The sequence below is a fragment of the Ctenopharyngodon idella genome, chromosome 13, assembly GCF_019924925.1.
Source record: "Ctenopharyngodon idella isolate HZGC_01 chromosome 13, HZGC01, whole genome shotgun sequence".
Lineage (NCBI taxonomy): Eukaryota > Metazoa > Chordata > Actinopteri > Cypriniformes > Xenocyprididae > Ctenopharyngodon > Ctenopharyngodon idella.
The window spans coordinates 33,445,021-33,466,926 of record NC_067232.1 but is presented as its reverse complement, the minus strand read 5'-3'; the positions used below and the strand labels follow the sequence as shown (position 1 = coordinate 33,466,926).

The 21,906-nt window shown below is 38.9% G+C and overlaps 2 protein-coding genes across 4 annotated transcripts in view; one reads left to right on the top strand and one right to left on the bottom strand.

Annotated features, from left to right (window-relative positions):
• Nucleotides 1-4,115, top strand: part of ubr2 (ubiquitin protein ligase E3 component n-recognin 2) — a 42,624-nt gene extending 38,509 nt beyond the window's left edge. For 2 of the 3 annotated variants that reach the window (XM_051916858.1, XM_051916859.1), the window contains exons 42-47: nucleotides 23-131; nucleotides 240-296; nucleotides 383-460; nucleotides 592-762; nucleotides 2,504-2,605; nucleotides 2,688-4,115. In XM_051916858.1, coding sequence (XP_051772818.1) covers nucleotides 23-131; nucleotides 240-296; nucleotides 383-460; nucleotides 592-762; nucleotides 2,504-2,605; nucleotides 2,688-2,829 — 659 coding nt within the window. In that variant the 3' untranslated portion in view covers nucleotides 2,830-4,115. The remainder of the gene's footprint in view (nucleotides 1-22; nucleotides 132-239; nucleotides 297-382; nucleotides 461-591; nucleotides 763-2,503; nucleotides 2,606-2,687) is intronic. The other variant, XM_051916860.1, reaches the window with a different exon arrangement.
• Nucleotides 4,116-9,108: 4,993 nt separating this feature from the next.
• Nucleotides 9,109-13,603, bottom strand: prph2b (peripherin 2b (retinal degeneration, slow)). Its single transcript, XM_051917305.1, has 3 exons — nucleotides 12,433-13,603; nucleotides 11,214-11,460; nucleotides 9,109-10,228 (listed from the first exon to the last, which is right to left on the bottom strand). Exons 1-3 carry the CDS (start codon nucleotides 13,011-13,013, stop codon nucleotides 10,028-10,030), a joined length of 1,029 nt encoding a protein of 342 aa, XP_051773265.1. The 5' UTR covers nucleotides 13,014-13,603; the 3' UTR covers nucleotides 9,109-10,027.
• Between the last annotated feature and the right edge of the window lie 8,303 nt (nucleotides 13,604-21,906).

Below are 21,906 nucleotides of genomic sequence, written 5' to 3'. Positions count from 1 at the left end.
CTGATGATGACTCTGTTTTCAGCTGTAGGTGTGGGTGAATGGGAGACTCTGTGTGCATACCTGTGGATGCCTTCCAACCTGTTACAGCTCTACTACAACAATCAGGAGCTGATGGAAACTCTGCTGCAGGGGTAACCGTCAATATCTAGCTATAAACACCTCTGAAAACTGTGGCATATTGGCCAGATGTTTGCTGTGGCTTGAATGAATGACGGTGTGATAACTCTTGTGCTCTGCAGATGGTGCTCTCACCCAGGTGTGCTGCAGGGTTTTCAGAGCAGCGTGGCTCTCATCAGGTGCGTCCTGCACCTCAACACTCAGATGTTCACTGCAGCTGACATTCAAGTGCTCACCTGTTTCATTCTTCCATTTCCTGTTCTAGGTTTCCCAGAGAGTCCAATCATCTCATAGAGCTGCCGTGTGACTACAGTGCTCTGATTAACCAGGCCTCCAGCTTCACGTGAGTCAACTCTGTCTAATGAATCAAAGGCGATTAATAACTAAGAGCTACTGGTTCTCTACAGAGTCATGCTCTCCTGATTCCATAAATCAAATGATAATTGATCTTCCGTTGATCTTGGCGGCATCTAGGTGTCCTAAATCTGGAGGGGATAAGTCTCGCGCTCCTACTCTGTGTCTGGTGTGTGGTGCCATGCTGTGCTCTCAGAGCTACTGCTGTCAGACCGAGCTGGAAGGAGAGGACGTGGGCGCGTGCACCGCACACACTTTCGCCTGTGGAGCCGGAGTTGGCATCTTCCTCAGGTTTGTGCAAGCATATTTCAATTAAAATCTGTCAATATAATGGACGAATTATGTAATGAATAAGGTAGAGTTATCATCATTTGGTAAGCCTTTTGCATCTGGATCCTGAGGTTTATTTTGCAATATTAACCGACTGACTGTACATTTATTGTTATTATGTGAGAAGAGATGGCGCTAGGAGTCACATAACTAGCACAGTGTAGGGAATTGGTTGCAGTAAAGTGCCCCATTATGCCTTTTAGTCAGAATGCCAAGCGAAGCTGAAAACCTCTAAACATAAGATAAACATTTAGGCCAGATGTGCACACATACTTTTTCGTCATAACTATTAAAGTAAAAAATGGCTATATCATTGTTTGACATTACAATGGGTTTTTACTGTTTACAGAGAGAATTCTTCAACTAGTTAGCGCGGACTAGCATCTTAACATCCTATTACAATACAGATGGAGCTCCACTCTACTGTAATAATAAAAACGCAGAGGAAAAAAACAGTTTGTATTACAGTTATGTAGCGAACCGGGCCCACAGCTATGTTGTAAACTCCCACGTTAGCCGAGCACAAACGTGAATAGCTGATAATGCATTACACTTACATCCTTGATCATTACTCCAAGTAATAAGTCAGACAAGCTGTATTAATCGACACATTTTTAGACAATATTGGATCCACATCTGAATAGCAGAACTACAGAAACGTGAGTCAGCCGGTTAGCTGGAGATATACAGACTAGGGTGTACGTTACACAAAACATACACAACTATGAATTTTGAACGATCGCTAGAAAATATAAACAACGATTATTAATCATACTTACAGTTTGAGATCCAGATGAGCAAGCTGGTCCAAATAAACTGGGCATTGATCCATATTTTAAGACCAAGCGCTGTGTGAATCCTGCGTTAAACTCCCCGAGGTTTGAGAAGCAGTTGTCAGTAAAATGACGGGAACACAACAAAATATTGTACTGCTGCGGTGTTGTTGAAAAAATTAATTTTCCCTTGCGTCTGCACGCAAAAAGTGGCCGGGCAATATACTAATGTTTCGTTGTGACGTCACAATGAAACTGTTTGAGATTCATTTTACAAACAACTCATTTAATTGACTCAGAGTTGACTCTTACTTTTGAGAGACAATAACTTTATATACGGTGCACTTTCAGATTTAAAACTTTGCAGGCTGTTTTCATTTAATTAGAGCTATGTTGCACACTACATGAAAGGTAATTTTCAAAAATCCATAATAGGGGCACTTTAAGGCCGGGATACACTACATGCCTTTTACAATCGGGACAGATTTTAAAACACTGCACCATACACTTGTCGACTTTGTAAATGGTTACAGAGAAAAACTGGCCATTGTACACTAAACGACTGAGGACCACACACTAGAAGACTTTCAGATCATTCCGAACACAAACTCGTGCAGAAACATATATATATATATATATATATATATATATATATATATATATATATATGAAATAAATAAGAAATAACAACAGAGTGTGTTTAAAACCCTCTTTTGTGCAGAACTACTTCCTTCCATCACAGATTCAAATCTCAAGTTGACAGTTTGACCAAGCCTCCGTTACTAATTCTAAAACGTCACTTAAAGCTCATTGTATTTGAGAGAGAGAGAGAGAGAGAGAGAGACACATCTAAAGGCACTTCACTTTGTCATGCGGTTGTTGTGTTGTATTTGTCAGCAGGGTTTCATTTGTTTATGTTTGTGTGTCAGGGTGCGGGAAAGTCAGGTCCTGTTCCTGGCTGGCAAAACTAAGGGCTGTTTTTATGCTCCCCCATACCTGGACGACTATGGGGAAACAGACCAAGGGCTAAGGTACATCTCTACTGCTTATATTTCAAGCATATGGTTATTTCTAACAGTTGTGTGACATCAAGTGTCGTTTCGTCTCTCTTAGACGGGGAAACCCATTACACTTGTGCCAAGAGCGCTACAGAAAGATCCAGAAGCTGTGGCGCCAGCACAGCATCACAGAGGAGATCGGCCATGCCCAGGAGGCCAATCAGACTTTGGTGGGCATTGACTGGCAGCACCTGTGAAGTCATGTGATGCATTCTCACACTCTTAATGCATAAGGGGATCCGCACAGCAGGGCTAGAGGTTGCCAAGGCGTCAACAAGGCCTCTTCCTCCACCCCTTTCTTCTGACAATGGATGAATGCATGACTTTTGTTTTGTGGGGGGGGGGGATGGGGTTTTCTCTCCCTTTTTCTTTTAAATATGATATAAATACATATTTAAAAAGACACATAGCCAAGGTATTGAACCTTAACAATAAGGGTTCCTTCGCAACACAGATATTCTTCATAGGAATGCTATTTAATTTCTTCTCCAAGTAATATTAAATTATTTTCAAGGTATTTTGCTTACATATATAGGTTTCGCAAGACAGTTCTCTTATCGCTTGGGAGTTGAACAGTGGTGCTGCCCTTCAAGTAAGCACAGATGTCTCTCAATGCTCATGCTGGGATAGCGCCACCTGTAGGACACACATTGTCCTCTTTGCCCCGTCATCTCAAATGCTGCAATACATTTGTTAAGGCCACCTAATTATAATGTGCTCAGCAATGTTCATATAATACAAGCCAACGCGAGGAAGATCCAGGAGCACATGAATATGTCCTTTGAATGCCTGGTTTCTGTTTGTCTGGGTTGTGTATGTTTGCGCGAGTGTTTTTTTACGTACAGGTGTTTAGTTGGTATGTTTCTAATAAGATGGATTTCTAAGGTGGTCCGTTTTTACAACTGTTTGTTTCTCGTTGTTTTGCGATGCGTGTTATTTATGTGTTTCTCGCGGGTGTTTGTTGTATTCGACCTTGATCTATGGAATCATGCTTTCCATGAATTGAACATGATTTTGACGTGTGCTGTGTGTTGTTGTGAATTTGGACATTTTGTTTTTTGACACTGCTGCACCATTTTTCAGCAGTAATGGATGCAGAATTGCATATCCTTAATTCAGTTTCAACTTTGGTCTCCTTTTAGACTTTTTTTTTTTTTTTTTTTTTTCTCTTTATAGTGGCCTTGGCCTGAGGATTTAGTCCAAATCAAAGGTTTTATTTGTTAGAGATGCAGACGCGCATAAAAAAACAAACAAAAAAAAAACACAAAAACATGTTGCTTCTTTCAGATAAAAGTTTTCATGCCTCGTGCAAATCAGATTAAATGCCTGTTTCTAATGCGGTGAGCATATTTCCTGAGACACTTCCAGTGGCTGCAGCAGTGTACATCACAAACTGACTTGTTAATATGTGAATTCTTGTATAAATGGGTACATTGTACTATATTGTAAAACATTAATGAAATAAATAAAAAAGAAAAAAAGACTGTGTTGTGTGTATTGATGAATGAGCTGATGCACCAATGTAAGGGTTTTATATGTTTGTGTTGTAAAGTACTTGTTCTGAATGTTCTAGAGCAGGTAGTTTTTAGTGGCCTGATGGAGGCAAAGATGTGACCCATTTTGCCAGTTACAGCTCTTCTCAGCTGTGCTCTAGTTCTGTCCAAATCTCTTGTTTATCCAGGAACGCTGCAATAAAGAGGATTAGACCCAGAGTTCAAGCCACTGCCCAGCTCACTGACTGCTTGGAATTACGGAGTCTTATTAGTCCAAGTTTTGATGACCGTCAATTCCTCAAAAGTAATTGTTTGAACAAAAACTATAAATTATGATACCCTACAGGTGGACTATTGAATTATATTATTTGGTGGTGCAGTTATTTATTCTGATAATATCTATTCTTATTATATTTCTCTCTCTCTCTCTCTCTCTCTCATATATATATATATATATATATATATATATATATATATATATATATATATATATATATAATGTATTTTATATTTTACCAGCACAGGACATAAAGACATGGGAACACATCAGGATCAAGTCGAATTGTGTCTTTACTGCTCAGGTTGCTTGTTTCCTGGGAACAATTATGTCACTCACTCCACCCACTATTGAATATTAAAGTATCAATCAGTCTTTTGCTGCCAAAACAGTTCTGACCCGTCGAGGCATGGACTCCACTAGCCCCCTGAAGGTGTGCTGTGGTATCTGACACCAAGATGTTAGCAGCAGATCCTTTAAGTCCTGTAAGTTGCAAGGTGGAGCCTCCATGGATCGGACTTGTTTGTTCAACACATCCCACGGATGCTCGATTTGATTGAGATCTGGAGAATTTGGAGGCCAAGTCAACACCTCAAACTCATTGTGCTCCTCAAACCATTCCTGAACCATTTTTGTTTTGTGGCAGGGCACATTATCCTGCTGAAAGAGGCCACAGCCACCAGGGAATACCGTTTCCATGAAAGGGTGTACATGGTCTGCAACATCCACATGGATGGCAGGACCCAAGGTTTCCCAGCAGAACATTGCCCAAAGCATCACACCGCCTCTGCCGGCTTGCCTTTTTCCCAAGTAACTGATCCACACGCACCAGGCCATCCACGTGATGTAAAAGAAAACATGATTCATCAGACCAGGCCACCTTCTTCCATTGCTCCGTGGTCCAGTTCTGACGCTCACGTTCCCACTGTTGGGCACTTCCAGTGGTGGACAGGGGTCAGCATGGGCACCCTGACTGGTCTGCGGCTATGCAGCCCCATACACAACAAACTGTGATGCACTGTGTATTCTGACACCTTTCTATCAAAACCAGCATTAACTTCTTGAGCAATTTGAGCTACAGTAGCTCGTCTGTTGGATCGGACCACACGGGCCAGCCTTCGCTCCCCACGTGCATCAGTGAGCCTTGGCCGTCCATGACCCTGTCTCCGGTTCACCACTGTTCCTTCCTTGGACCACTTTTGATAGATACTGACCACTGCAGACCGGGAACACCCCACACCCCACACCCCACACGCTCTGACCCAGTCGTCTAGCCATCACAATTTGGCCCTTATTAAACTCACTCAAATCCTTATGCTTGCCCATTTTTCCTGCTTCTAACACATCAACTTTGAGGACAAAATGTTCACTTGCTGCTTAATTTATCCCACCCACTAACAGGTGCCGTGATGAAGAGATAATCAGTGTTATTCACAGTGCTCATAATGTTATGCCTGATCAGTAGGCTTATATATTTGAGCAGTATATATGCCAGTTCTTTCTTAAACCTGTTGGCGCCATTTTATCATTAAGCCATATTCTGCTGTGTTACAATGATCTTTTTGGGAGGCCTGTTCACACCAAGAACGATAACTATATTGGCATCCACAATAACGTTCTGTTTATTATAAGCAGGGTTGGGGAGTAACGGAATACATGTAACGGCGTTACGTAATCAGGATACAAAAGTTGTACAGTGCAAATATAATATTGTACAGTGCAAACTCTGTCTTCCAGCTACGAAAACACTTTCTTTATCAAAGGACTAAAACAATAATCTGTAATACCATACTGTAGCCACTAGATGTCTGAATAGCCCACACACACACACACACACACACACACACATATATATATATCATACGCTGCAGTTATGTCCAGTTCAATTTTTTGAGCTCTTTGTCACCATGAAATCACAATTAACAGCTAAGCTGGTTGGCAGGCTAACTATTATTATTTTTAATGGAATATTGCAGTATTTATTATAAAATAATTATCTGTGCCCTCATAGTCTACAATCAAAATAACTTCCCCTCCATCTTGCAGCGACATCTCTGATGACCTGTCACTCACATGAGATCCGCCAATAGTAAACCACAACCATCCAATCAATTCCCTATAAACAAAATCAAGTCCCTCCTTACACTTTTTTTTTTCTTGTTCAAGATGCTGTTTCAGTCGAAAATACATCAAAACAGGGACTTCAAACTTCAAAGTCGGGTGAATTCTGATTTGCTGTCAATTTTTATCGTTCATCAACTGGAAAATCGTTCTGATCGTTCCTCTGTATTGTTATCGTTTTAGAGCTGTCCCTATTCTCATAAACGATTATTGAAACGAAATAATTATTTTTATTGTTATAGTTACCCTGGTTATTTTGGCACAGAGCAAAGCTGTTGGAATTTTACTGGAAACATATTAAATGTCAAGTTTAATTTTATGTGTAAAGAAATTTAAAATGACCATCGCCATTCAAAACCAACCGACATGACGCCCCTGCCTGCCTGATGCTCTATACTGAATTCTGATAGGACAGTTTTTCCCGCGTTGTGTGTGTGTTGCTACCTCCCCTGACTACACAAGGAGACGCAAGCAGCAGCTGTCAAAGGTCAATTTTATTTATGCAGATCTAAAGCCTAAAACCTCAACTTACCTAATAATAACATATTCTTTTGCTGCCTTTTCAGCACTGTCGTTTCCTTCAGGAAACTTATGGTAATGAAACTTGCGTTTGTGTGTCATAAATCTTTTTACTCGAATTTGGTGTTAATTAATCTTAAAAGTTCATGATTTCTAAAGATGTGCACAGAGGAATTTCTTGTACAAGGATTGGGGTTATCCGGCCCATATGTTCCATTCTGCTCCCGCGTGAGACTCACGTACTGTACCTGTTCCGACCAGAGCTTCACCTGAAAAGGTAAGCTGCTCCAGAAAGCTGATTAACAGCTCTTATCCAGCCAGTCGCTGTTTATGGACTTCAGGTCTGGAGAAAATACCAGATGACAGATATCCTGTTTAGCGCTCACTTCCTGTATGCAAAGTTAGAATTTTTTTCACCCTTCTTAATCTCAATTTTACCCAAAAATAAAAATAATGTCATGTATTACTCACCCTCATGCCGTTCCACACCCGTAAGACCTTCATTAAACTTCGGAACGCAAATTAAGATATTTTTGTTGAAATCCGATGGCTCAGTGAGGCCTGCATAGCCAGCAATGACATTTCCTCTCTCAAGATCCATAAATGTACTAAAAACATATTTAAATCAGTTCATGTGAGTACAGTGGTTCAATATTAATATTATAAAGCGACGAGAATATTTAGTGGCCTGAGAATATTAAACAAAATAACGACTTATATAGTGATGGCCGATTTCAAAACACTGCTTCAGGAAGATTCGGAGCGTTATGAATCTTTTGTGTCGAATCAGGATCGCGTGTCAAACCACCAAACTGCTGAAATCACGTAACTTTGGTGCTCCGAACCGCTGATTCGACACAAAAGATTCATAACGCTCCGAAGCTTAATGAAGCAGTGTTTTGAAATCGGCCATAACTATATAAGTCGTTATTTTGGGTTTTTTTTGGCGCACCAAAAATATTCTCCTCGCTTTCTAATATTAATATTGAACCACTGTACTCACATGAACTGATTTAAATATGTTTTTAGTACCTTTATGGATCTTGAGAGAGGAAATGTCATTGCTGGCTATGCAGGCCTCACTGAGCCATCGGATTTCAACAAAAATATCTTAATTTGCGTTCCGAAGTTTAATGAAGGTCTCACGGGTGTGGAACGGCATGAGGGTGAGTAATACATGACATTATTTTTATTTTTGGGTGAACTAACCCTTTAAATTAATATTAACTTTAATATTATTTTAATGGCAATTAAGCCCATTATTCATGGATGGATGGATAGATAGATGAATGGTATTATCATTATAAATAAAGTAAAATGAAATTAAACCTTTTGATTATGGCACATTCTTGATATGTTCTGTGACATTCATCAGTATGTAAAGGGGTAACTGAAAAGCAGTGTCAGTAGTGTGATATTTTATACTTAATCAGAAACTATGTTAAGAATGTTTTTAAACAACACTTTCTTTTACATATTTATATACATTTTAACCTAAAATATTGATGTAAAAAAAAAATTCATGTCCATGTTTTTTTGCTTAAAGGTATTCTGAGGATGGATGTTCAGCTGTTCTGAGTAGGACAAAAGCCTCATTTAGAGAAATCCATTTCCTTCTCTTCATCCAATCAGGTAAAGCTGTGTCCCGCTGGGATTCAACTGTCCAAACATCTCTTACCTGTGACCAGCTCTACAGCCACTTATTACCTTACCCCACATACACCCCTCATATTTAAGTCTTTTAAGTAGTCTTTTAAGTATTTTAAAGACTAAAGTAAACACCAGTTAAACAGAAGCAAAGAGTCACATCCGTTCAGATGTAGGTGCACATTAGTAACAAGCTGTATACTGTATATTGCAAAAAATACCACAGAATAATGCTGAATCTCATTAAACATCTTTATCTCACAAATGGAGTTGCCTACATGATCCACTTAATCCACAGAAACTGACATTACTGCAAAGTCAAGGTCAAATGTACAGAAAGAAGTACTTGTGAAAATTGAAAATTCACAGAAATTATATGAAGAAAAAAAAATACAACTGATTGGGTTGTCTGACTTTTAATTAACAAATCACACACAATTGACTAGAATCTTTTACAAGTTGGTACTCTTGACAACTTCTGTAACTGTCCCACAACTGTACACTCAACAGAGCGTTGAAATGGTGCAAGTTGAGGCAGAAAGCCTGTTTTCACATCTCTTCAACTAGTGAGGCAGATATTTAACCCGAGAACTACACACATTAATGGCGAACGTGTTGAGTTCAATATTGTTGTTACAGAAAAGTTTCCCCATTGTTACAGAGTTCTGCTCTCCAGTAGATCACCATCAACATGCTTTTGATAATCGTCAGACAACCTAAGGCCTGTTAAAGGCAGCGTTGTGTAAAAATGCCACTGTTTTCATCCCTTTAAGTTCTGGGAGGTGACTGAACGCTTACAAGAACACATTTTCTTCAGCTGCCAGATAAAAGCTGCCATGTGACCCCTTCAAGAGAAGTAATTTCTGATTTATTAGCGCACAATGGCTTTATGGTGAAATCTATATTATATGGCGAAATATGTGCTATTGCATGTGTGAGGCTGTCGGGTTAAACATCCGCTCAACCAATATATAAACTGGAAATATAAGGGTTAAACTTGATACGACTACAGACGGATGTGAACGGTGAGGCTTTTTTGTTTGGAATATCAGATATGGTTAGATATAATATCAGGACATTTACAGATATATTTATTTCTTAAAATATTAAAAAATAAACTTGTTAGTTTATATTTCATTTGTATTTACATTGTAGTGTGTACATTCACATTTCAGTTGGAATCTCGTTAAATTATAGGTGTATTGAACTTATATGTATGCATATACACCTATATTTTTAAGAGAGAACATTTTAATCAACCATTCATGCATTCCTTCTCCCAAAGTTGGGAGTGGCCACAGACATGATGGGGCAGAAGGGGGCGTGACTCTCTCAGCTTTATGTGGGAGCTGCTTCTGCATCTCCCTCCTGTACCTGGTTGCCTTTAAACAGGGACTTGATCTTCGTCATGATGCTAGAAAGTGTCTCCTTTACACTCTTTTCCAGCAGCCATCCCTCACTTTCACTCTCAGGATTCTCTGGGTCTGCCAGGGTTTCCAGTGAAGTAGTCAGATACTGCAAACCGACAGTCACTACAGCCTGCGACAGAATTTCAGGTTAATGAATCTCTAGAAAGTTCCACACATGCTCAAAGCAGCATCATTGTTGTGTGCTTCTGATGATCAACTTGAGCTCTACTTTTCCAGGAAATATCCAGTTTGGCACCAAGATTCTAAGACGTAAGCCTGTGGTTCAAGCTAAGGTTAACGCGCTTGAACTATTTTTTTGCACATTTGGTGTCACGACACATTACGCAATCATGAATTGCCCTGTTGTACTTCAAGCAAAATTGAAGAATGAACTGGTGTGATGCCATTTCGAACAAAATCAGACCAAAACGAAGTTCATTGGGAGTTTGTTTCGGGTGTTCAAAACAGCTTGCCAAAGCGAACATTTCGGAAAAGTTTGCTCCCACTGGTAAACACCTTCGTACTACCAATGGTTTGTAATGATTATGTTAAGTGACACTGTTACTTTTTTCGTGTTTAATACTTTAAAAACGTTGCTCTCAGCAGTGTGTGCAGAGTAAGGATGTTCGCTAACAATATACTGCTGGTCACATATTTTGAATTTCTTTTTACCCCTAAATGAAGAATGAAAATGAACTTACGTACTTATAGTATATTGGGTCCTTAACTGTTCAGATTGAAGGTTTGCTGTTCCCAACTACTAAATCGTGTATGCATGAATGTATTGTTGTCATGTGTTTTGTACTAGTAATGAAGACAAGTTCTGTAAGAGGAAAATATGAATATGTGAAGTTCATGTTATTTGTAAACTTCCCACGTTAAATGTTTATCAGTTATATCTTGTCATGTTATTAACACTGAGTGTTAATTAAATCAATTAAGCAGTTAATTAATCTGATTCTTTCAGACCTATTTATATTTCTCTTTACGCACCAACTGACCTTATAATCTAGAAGCTCACTCTTTGCCCACCAAGAGTGTATTCTAGTGACTAAGTCAAAGGCCATGCGTTAGTCGTGTTCAACTTTAGATTGGAGTTCCTCTCCCATACCCACCTCCATAATAATGAACAGCAGCACAAAAGCACCAATACTGTTCATCATGCCTCCATAGTAGGACACCAGGGCCTCACGGCAACCTCTGGTCCAGATGTTGAGGTCTTCAGTGTGGTGGTCATAGCTGTAGTGAGCGGAGTTGTTGGTCAGGTGATGTTGGATGCAGGGGCGAGGGGAGCCAGGGTTGCAGCAGCTGAAGGGAACGCTTTCCATCAAGTATTTGCCTTCCACGTTGCTCTGGACACGGCTAAGAAATTCCAAAAAGATAGAGAACTCTCAGGCAGAATTTTTAATTGCATTAATTGGTCCATATTGGGTGTGGCATTTAAGATTTCAGGAGTGACAGGCTTAGAAACATATCTCAACAAATTTGTATCTTTATATTAACTTTGAGATTACTGGACAAAACTGAGAACTCCAATCTGATGATAAAAACACCACTTTTAAATTAGATTTGTGAACATCTCCTTGGGATCATTTATCACCTTAAACGGTGATAGCCCCTTGGGAGGTCAACATTGGGGGCAGACTCCATGGGAGGTAAAAGATTGCACAATGTTATGATTGGTGTGAAGGGTAAGGTTTAAAGGACTTTGGAATAGGATCCTGACAGATTATCTAATCCATGGACCCATTTCCCCCCTTTACCCATCACTCTTTATAAAACCTACCAGCCAATTATCTACTTAAGAATCTCTCAAAACAAACCCTTAAATTTGATTCCTCTTGCAGTTTTCAGGGGGTCTGCTTTGAGACTTAGAAAATGTCTCTGTTAGAATGTTTGTGTTATCTTTTGTCTTGGTTATTTTGTAAATTATTGCATAATAGGGCGCCTTCTGGGTTACGCTTCCTGAAGAGGAGAATAATATATACATCAGCTGACCCCTATCTGCTTAGCTGCCTTACTTTCTTAAACAAGCTATAACTTCCTTTTAAACCCACTGAACATCAGCCTTGATTACTTTGTCCTAATACTTGGGTATATATGTTTAAGGCCTGTACCTTTTAAATTTGTCTATGTCTGTGGTAACTGTTAACATTTTACACATCTCGCTATCATAATGAATCACTGAAAAACAGGTACGTCACAAGCCAACAGATGAACAAGAAAATGCATGAAAATCATCCAGAATCTCTTCCACTTTGATCAGTTCCCGCCTCTTATCGACATTTCCACTGATAGCTCTTGCTTTTTAGGAAAAAAAATATCAGTACTCACTCTTTAACCTCATCATTGCTGAAGTCCAGGTAGCGGTTGCTAATCCACTGGATCTCGAACCAATCCTTGTAGTTGTTGTTGCCACAGCAACGGAACTCAATCTGGGTCATATCCAGTGTTCTCTTCATGAAGCATCGTCCTGGCGTGTCTGTGTCTTTGTAGTACTTCATTCCATTCTTCAAGCCTTCAGCCAGGGCGAAATGCAGAGAGATCTGCATCAAGAAACACAGCAGAGCCGTGATAAAGAGGGCGACGCAGAACACCACACATCCAATCATGTAGGTCTTCAGTATAGGTTTCCACTTGGTGAACTTGACTGTGTCAAGGGAATCATGGCACACTTTGCCCCCAAAAGCGTTGACACCACAGGCCACAAGTCCCACCAAAATGAGCAGGTTGGGCACAAAATGGCTCTCATTGTTATCCATCATCTCACTTCTCTTGCGCAGCTCGATCTTGAAGAAGATCCCCATGCTGAAGATGAGGATTCCAGCCATGACAGAGAGCCAGTACAGGAGCCACAGTCCTTGGGCCAGCTTGACCCGTTTGGCCAAGTCAAATTTCATGGGCATCAAAGCCATGTTTTTGTTCTTGGTGTCTAATGAGTCACAAGGAGAAATTCACAGGGATTCTTGTTCGGTATGGTTGCCCTTTATTGTATGATTTGATGTGTTTTCTTTTCCTTGTTGAAATTCTTGAAGACCTTGAACAGAAACGTTGTAGTCCAGAAGCTTAGTTTAGTAATCCGTCATCAAGTATGGCTGCAGAACGTGCTGTAGCAAGGATTCCCCTCTTCAAACCCATTCTGACCACCCACAATTTAAGAGAGTCCATACTGTTGACAACCAGAGGCCTCTTCCTCTGGAATTTCACATAAATCCACCCAAATGGACCAGCTGGAGGGCTACGTGGCTTTTGCTGATGGTTCCCTTCCCTGCAAAAGGGGGTGGCCGGCTGAGGAGCTGTGTGATTGTAGAATCAAGTTCCTCTACGTCATCCTAAACCCCACTAATCAGCACTGATCCCATTTGCAGATGAGCTGAGGACTAATCCTTTATCTTACTCTGTAATTGGTTAGTTACTTTAGCATCAGTTTCCTCTTTTACCTGTTGGTATTGCTGGGCTGTGGGGTATCTTTGGGTAGTTTTCAGAGTCTTCCAAATCATTCTTGTCTGATAGATCTTTTTCACACACGCACACACACACACACACACAAAAACAACAACCAAAAAAACCTTAAAATACATCAGCAGGGTAAGGCTAGTTCTGCTACGGGTCTGCGCCTATTATATTAGTATTTCTCTTTTCTCATTATGCTTCTTACCTTTGCTGTTTTGTCTATTGTCCAAGTTGTTGTTATATAATATACAAAGAAATAACATTTTATTGTTTGTAACATGGCTAGGATAATATGCTCAAATATACCTCTGGGTGGTTTGTATTCTCCAGTTAATATGTTATTATGTTAGTTTATGTTAATAACAAATATTTACTCATTCAAGTTATCTCTTGTTAAAAATGTATTTCCCAGGGTACATTATACACCATACATTTACACTATCACATTAATAGTGCAAAGCAAAACAAATACAAAATACAGCATTACAAAAAGTTAATATATTGCTGAGTCTTCATCATAGTTGTGAAATGTTCAAACTTTGTAGAGTAAAGCACCAGTAGTTCAAACGTTTTCTTAATATTTAATTTATAAAAAAGACTTTTGGGGGGCACATTTATTGGGCATGATACTTCTGCTAAGTGTAACCTAACCAAATATACAGATGTCTTTAGCTTTCATCTATGATTTTATGGTAGACCACAGACAGGCCAGGTAAATGTGACCGATGTATTTATCCTATTGTCTAACTCCACAAGAAGTTGTACAGTTCTTCTAAGATTATCACCCAGACATGTAATTGAACAATTCCCTGGTCAGTTCTCCCATAGCAACTTCAAAGTTATGGACCGCTTTCCTTCTTCTTTTAAGAGAGATTTTTACATGATGAAAGGAGATAAAGCCACATTTTTAATGTCATTATCTAGTTGGCTCATTTTTGTTCCTCAACAAATCACGGGAAGATTCAGTCATACAACCCATTGAGACAGATTTTGCGCCCAAGTCAATCTAATGTACTTTGTCAAAGAGCAATTAACTCGTTTGATAGTTACCATGAAGAGCAAATCAACTTTCTGTGTTCGCTACTAACCCTATTTGCAGCAATCAGAAGCTCTTATAATTAGTAGTGAACTTTAAGTCCCTTGCCACTTTGGTTTAGCCTAATCAAATACCTAAACATTCTGGCACAGAGACAATGGGCAAAGACTAGGACTTTTGGTGGATTGACCCCAAATCTTTTGTAGGGTCCCTTGTAAGAGCACTTGACCTGTCTTTAGGCTAGGAGCTAATTGGTTGAGTTGTAGAGTTGCTTTGCAGCTGTGTCTATATGAGAACCCAATGGGCGGGCATCACCCCTGTAATTAGCTTGTGTTGGTCACATGTGACAAGATTACAGGGACCGATAGGATTTGAGTGACTTACTGTCCGATCAATTTAGAGGGACACGTAGGCACTGGATGAATTGCACGCGATGCTTCTACCCCAGCAAACGAGAAGGTTGAGAAGCTTGTTACATTGAGGCTCAAGTGTGCATATTTGTAGGTGTGGAGGAAACTCTTTTGGTTGGCTGTTGTTATTCTGGGGCATTCTGAACTCAACATGATTTTGTATGCGTTTCTTTTTGTGATGACCTCTTTCAAATTGTGCATTGCTGTAATCTAGTTTCGATGACTGCAGCAGATGAGAGGTTCATGTTCAAAGCTGTTGTGTACTTACTACTTCTACACATCCTGCACAGTGAACTCTGTGTGTACTGACACCTTTTGGCAATCTGTGAAACAGTTTCTTTCAGAGTAGAGCACAACAGTGACCACCCACTTTTTTAGCGGCCTTGGTTCTGGAAATAGTTCTCCATTCATTGTTTTCATAGGGATTTCAAAAAAAAAATTTTTTATTTTAAATTAATATTTTTTGTATCTTACTAAAGGGCTTTTCAGACAATGCAATTTGCAATGAAGCATTGAGAATGATACAATTAAACAAACAACAACAACAAAAAACTAGTAAAAAATTTTATGTTTCTTAAATATTAATTTCAATATTTTTAAGTAGTTTGAGAGTGTAGGGAATCTGACTTTTTTTGTGTCATTTTGCAATTCTTTGTTGAAGTAAGTGGTCATGGCTGAGTTTTTTTTTTTTTTTTTTTTCTATTTCCATAGTAAGGATTGTTCTTGCGGATTATGGGTTGTGTGGTTATTTTTTTTTTTTTTTAATGAAGTTAAAATTACAATGACCGCTAAAAAAATATTTTTTTTTCATTAAATCCTACTGTTGCTTTATTAGGACTGAGCAACATAATGTAATGATTTTGCTTGCAATATAAAATTAAGTACTTTTGTGAGGATTGTAATGATTGTAATTAGCTTTTTATTTGACCACTATTTTTCCAAAAAGTTTCATGATGCTTGGTTGCATGATTCACATGTACGAGATTATTAACCCTCTGGAGTCTGAGGATTTTTGGGGTCCTGGAGAAGTTCAGACATGCCCTGACATTTGTGCTTTTTTCAGTTGCTTATAAACATATTAATGGCAAAAGTGTCACTTACAATGTACTCAGCACGAACTAGGCTACCATAATATGTGAGCAACATGTATGTACATGTTTGTATTTTTGAGAAAATAACCTTTATGCGTGGTTATTGAAAAAACAAAAAACTTAAGTCACTGAAATACGGTCACAATACAAATACTAAATATGTGTTCACAAGACTTCTCGGTATTGTTGTAAGTTGTAGACTAGAATTTTTGCTTCAAAATGATGTAAAAATTTTCCTGCCTTCTCATTCATATAAAACAACATATTGATTGAAATTTTGTAAGACACTTTTTGTCAAGAAAGACAGTAGGCGGGAGCGTGAATCTTCATGAATAATGCTGTGATTCACACCTGAGAAGACAAAGACCCACATAATTACCTGCATTATGACCCGCATAATGAGCCCTTTCAGTCAGGTAGGCCAGTGGTTCCCAACCTGGGGCCCCCCTTAGGTGGGTGCCAGAGTTCGCAGGGGGGGGGGCGCGAGAGTTTATATGCTTTGAGGTCAAACATGAATATGAAAAACCTTTTTGTATAGTTTCTAGGAATGCACCAAATGATTGGCCACTTATCCGAAAATGTTGTCAATTAATTCCTTTGATTCTATACGTGGTCTCTCAGCTTGCCGATCACATAAACCGATCACATTTTTATGACACAAAAGATGTGAGCTTGTTCACACCAGCTGTAAGAGCTGCGGCAAAAATGAAAAGTCAGCAGTGGCTGGTGTGTATACAATAACGCAGTGAAAACATGTGTATGGTTCAAACTACTTTATTTATTTTATTTATTTTTTAAATCCAGAATTTTTCCACTCTCTTCTCTTCTTTCCCTAACATGGGAGCGTGTTCTCCTCATTAGAGCTTCAGGTGAAGGGTTGCCAGTAGTAGAGATGCACCGGACTACCGACCATCAATCAGAACTGGCCAGTTCTGTTTTTTGTCCCAGACTTGCACACAAAATGCATTGCAATAATTTCCCAAAATGTAATTTGTGTGGACGTTAACAGAGGCCAGAGACGGACATGCTGAAGACGGACGCAAAGAGAAGAGCGGAGAAAATACTGTACCGGGCAGAGCAAGCTCACTGTTGCGGTGCTCAGAATATTGGAAGACAATTCTACACATTAAATTGGGGTGGGGGCTTATATGAATGCATTTCTGAAGGAACTGACTTACTTCACAAAAGTTTCAATGTCATTTTCTTTTAGGGCCGTTCACATAACGCGTCTTTTCCGCGCGCAAGTCAGTTATTTCAAATGTAGACACGTGGCAGGCGCGCTCAATAATGGAAGCGATGCGGTCGCAACGTGCATGCGGTGCGTTTTCCAGGTGCATCGAGATAAAAACATCTCAACTTTTCAGAATGCCGCAAGCATGTAATAATCTTGTTTAATAATCAAATAATCTTGTTTCTTTTTGAAATCTTCTTTCTTGTTACTGTCCCAAACAGAAACAAGATTATTTTCTTACCCCATTGGCAGATAATTTTGCTTGTTTTATATATTATATATAGAGCCTAAATGTTAATGTGCAGTTTAATACATTGCTAACACGTTTTATTTCAGTATTTATTACGTATTTCAGTCGATTTCACTCATTTCAGTATAGCAATATATAGTAGTCAACATTTGAAGTAGATCACAAAAGTTCATAAAAGTTGTCCTAAGAACTAAGTTGTCCTAAGAAGAAGGTTTTAGGACAACTTTGATGAAAGGTTTTGATCCACTTCAAATGTTGACTACTGTAGTTTGGAAATAGCCATGGTAATTTACTAACGTAATGTAATGTAATGTAAACGAAACTGCACATCGATCTGCCCCATTAATTCACACTGAGGCACACAAAACTTGCAGGATTCATTTTTAAACATTTCTTTTTGCGGTTTAATATTCACAGACACTATATCGCGATTAGAATAAAGAACTTAAGAATAAAAAACAACTTACCTTTCACAATCATCGGCTCGATCGAGTTGATCCTTGAAATGAAAGTGAAACCAGTCATAATCATCCCCTGAGGCAAATCCTTTTAAAATTATTCCTCACCGCATCTCAAAACGATGAAAAGTACATGAAACTGACTAAACTTGATGCATTTTTCCGAGCTGACGCTGGCGTTCACTCTGTTGCATGTATTGCCTAATTTGGCGTGGCCGAATTAGTGGATAATGAGCTGAATCGCCAACGTCTGACATGTCTCTATTTTCATACAGATTACATAAACAGAAAATATTTGTTTTTGATTTGACTTACATGATTTAAAACCTGACATTTCAACGTTTCTTTAGACATATGTCTCATTTTTGTGTCATTAGTATTACAGTAAGTTACAGTTCATTTTCTGAGGGAGTATCAGATTGGACTTCATTTAGAGAGAGACGACAGATCACGCATCATGTTAGTTTTCTTTATTTTGCAAAAAGCACAACATTTTGTTTTTACTCTGAGTGTACACAAATAAAAGAAGATATTTCACAGATTAGAATGGTATATAACTCTTAATTGATATGTCCAAAATTGACAGAGTATTGAACCACAGAGGATATATCAGTATCAAGGTCCTGCCTCCCTTTTTATAGCATCAAATAACTAACTAAAAACAAACTTATTGGAAAAACGTACACTTAAACATATCTAAAATGACAGAAACCATCTTTGGGAAAAGATTATTTGTTGTAATTAGATTTTCTAGTTTGGCTTGCGTCCCATTCCACCAGGGGGCGATCGAAGTGCATTGGCTTCAAAATACATTGAATATCACCAAAAATATGAAATCTAATTTTTTTATCTTATCATCCAAACCTAGTCACAATTAAGGAAATGGCAATCTTAAAATCTTAAAATTCCTTACGCTACTTAATTAAAATTACAATATTAATATACAATAAAAAATAATCCTCTGGCTCTGTATTACCCAGGTGAAAAAAAGTACACTTCTATAATGTACTTAAAGTGCTCTATTTTCATGCATACTTAATATACTAAAAAAAAATGTGCTTTTACTATACTATCTCTGTATTTAGAAAATATATTTAGTTACCACTTGTAGTACACTATGGGTTCAAATGTACATTTTAGTTCTCAAAAATAGCACAGTTGAGTACACTAAGGGACACTTGTAGTCCGGACCAAAAAAGAAAAAAAAAAAAAACATTAAGTCCTGGTCCGATTAGCGTTCAGATTGGCAATTTTATCACCGAACCAAAAGATACCGAACCTAAAGGCATAGGGATACATTCACAACCTGATTGGTCGGATTTAATGACATATTGCCTATTTTGAGACGGAACTTACCGAACATCCAAAACAATGCTGTGTGCTGAGGTAAATTCGCTTGTTGTGTGTGCGTACCCTGCATATGATGGTATTTTGGCCGGCTAGGAACTCGTGAAGAGCTTATAAAATGTGTAAAGGAGTCAAAACAGCGGTGTGAATCCATCCGTCACATACACAAACGATCTGCTGCGTGGAGACGCATGTCTGATTCCTGTGATGGGCAAACTCGCGACTATGACGAGAGAAAACCAATCTACGTGAGGATTCTGTCCTTTTTAGGGTATCGTCTTCCTGTTTTTGGTTCGTTTACATGTCTTTGGTCCGTGTTTTCGTTCATATATCATTCGAACCACACCAGAGTTCATTTGGAAGTGGACCGAGACCCATCTTTTCAGCAGTCTCGGTCCGCTTGTTTGGTGTGCACCAGGGTTCGGATGGCAGCGTTCACACATGCTCAAATGAACCACACTAACAGAGCAATCGCACCAGTGTTCATTTAAATCTAACTAAACCTGCCAATTGTGAACGCACCCTTAGATATTCTTAAGATTATCTTAAGAAGTACTAAGAAGAATTTTTAGTGTATTTAGTATTTAGTGTAAGTACAAAATTAGTGCACGAAAATAGAGCGCTTTAAGTACATTATAGAAATGTACTTTTTTTTTTTCCAACTGGGTTGGCTATGGGTAGTTTGAGTTGCTACATGCGCTACATGGCCTCCCCCTGAGAGAGGAGCACGTCCACCTCTTCTTTACAGGACAATCATTTTCTTTCTCAGATAAATAAATAGGCCCTTTCAGTTTGTCTGCGGTTAATTAGCTGCAGAGTTCAGATTCACACTCACTTCAAAGAGCGGCAGCTTTATTCTTCCCGTTATCGTTTAATTTAGTTTTTTTTTTTTTTATTAACAAGGGCCACATGTCTTTCTGTCCAGGAGATCATTCTAAGAGTTAAGACCATATTGAAGAATCTGTTTACCCATAATCCTCTTGCATCGAGAATCTTTTTTTATGTATGAAGGCAATGCTGCTTGCTTTCATGAGCTTTTAAATATTTCTCTGCCAGCTCACACTGCCTTATTATTTCCACACATACTAGAGATAGATGGATAGATGGATGGATAGATGGTCTGTATCAGTAACTTGGTGACAGAGAGAAGAAAAAGAGAGAGGTAATGATGAACAGACAGAGGAAGCTGAACTGGATTGGTGACACATGCACATTGTGCCCTGGACTTGGAGGAGGGAGGGGGGCATTACAAGAATTTCATAACAAGCACAAGGGCATTAATATGTCAGGGGCTCATTGGAAGCAGATGTGTGATTTATTTTTACAGGCTGGTAGTTTGGGTCGTTGCAACAGGCATTGAAGCTATTCTTTCACCCCCTTCCCTCCCTCACCTCCTCTTCCTCTGCTATAAACCAACAGCCTATCATGATTTTTTTCTCATATCAAAATATGGTACTGTCTTCTTCTTCATCATCATCAACATCTTCTGTTCCACATTTTAGAATAATAGTAAAGTCATCAAAACTATGAAACACAATAGAGTATGATCATTATAGGGACATAAATTTGAGCTTCTTCTTTGTCTGGATTCCAGCTCTGAACATAATCTCAACCAATTATTTTAATTTTAGTGATGTGAAGAAATATATATGTATAGGTTTGCAAAACTAAAAGATCATGAGAAAAAAATGAGTCAAGTGTATACAACTTTTTGGCTGATAGTGTATAATATGCTATATGTCCACTAGATGGCGACTGTGGCATGGAATTCATGTGAATTTTGTCATTTCAACATCCTAAAAGTTCACTTTTATTATTCTAAAAAGAAACGTGTCTTTTATTAAATTTTTACAATAGATTCTTTGATAGATATTGCATAGAAAGAGAAGTACATAAGGAGTTAAATAGCTGTCTGTGTTCTAGATTGACGTCCAGCCCTCCAGACTGGCTGACACATGTGAAAGAGTAGAGCATTTAGAGTGACAGTCTGATGGAAGGAAACGGCCCATTATTTAATCAATAGAATTGCATCAATTTGGGGAAAATTTGTGTCCAGTAAAAACAAACGAACAGCCAGTCCAGCAAAGAGGCAGATTTTTCTTTTGCGTGACTCAGAGCGCACATGTGAGAAGGGCTTCTCACGGTGTGTATCTGTGCCTGTGAATATCTTTGCAGTGAGTTTTCATGCTCTCTGATGCTCATGTGTCCAAACTTGGCTGATGCTCGGGTACAAATTGAACCGTCACTCTGGCCTGTCAGTCTGTTTCAAGGTCTACCTGCTCATTCCTCTCGTGACCCCTGCATGTAAATCTCCAGCAGGGTCGACGAGCTGATGTCAGTGTGAGTGACGTTAATTTAACCCTAAAAGGTGAAAAGGTTGTGTGGGGGGATGGACATTACCCATTGTGACTAAGGCCCTGTTTACACCTGGTATGAAGATGCGTTTTGGTCAATTGGATCACAAGTGGATGACGCTAAATACACATGTAAATGGGGTCTAAAACGCATGCGACCACATTGCTTTCTTAGTGT

What these genes read in the sequence shown, in the direction of transcription:
- prph2b (XM_051917305.1), bottom strand. Translation starts at nt 13,013, where the DNA reads ATGGCTTTGATGCCCATGAAATTTGACTTGGCCAAACGGGTCAAGCTG. An exon ending in AGCAATGATGAGGTTAAAGA is followed by an intron (nt 11,461 to 12,432) that starts GTGAGTACTGAT and finishes GGAATTTCTTAG; the next exon opens with CCGTGTCCAGAGCAACGTGG. An exon ending in TGCTGTTCATTATTATGGAG is followed by an intron (nt 10,229 to 11,213) that starts GTGGGTATGGGA and finishes ATTCTGTCGCAG; the next exon opens with GCTGTAGTGACTGTCGGTTT.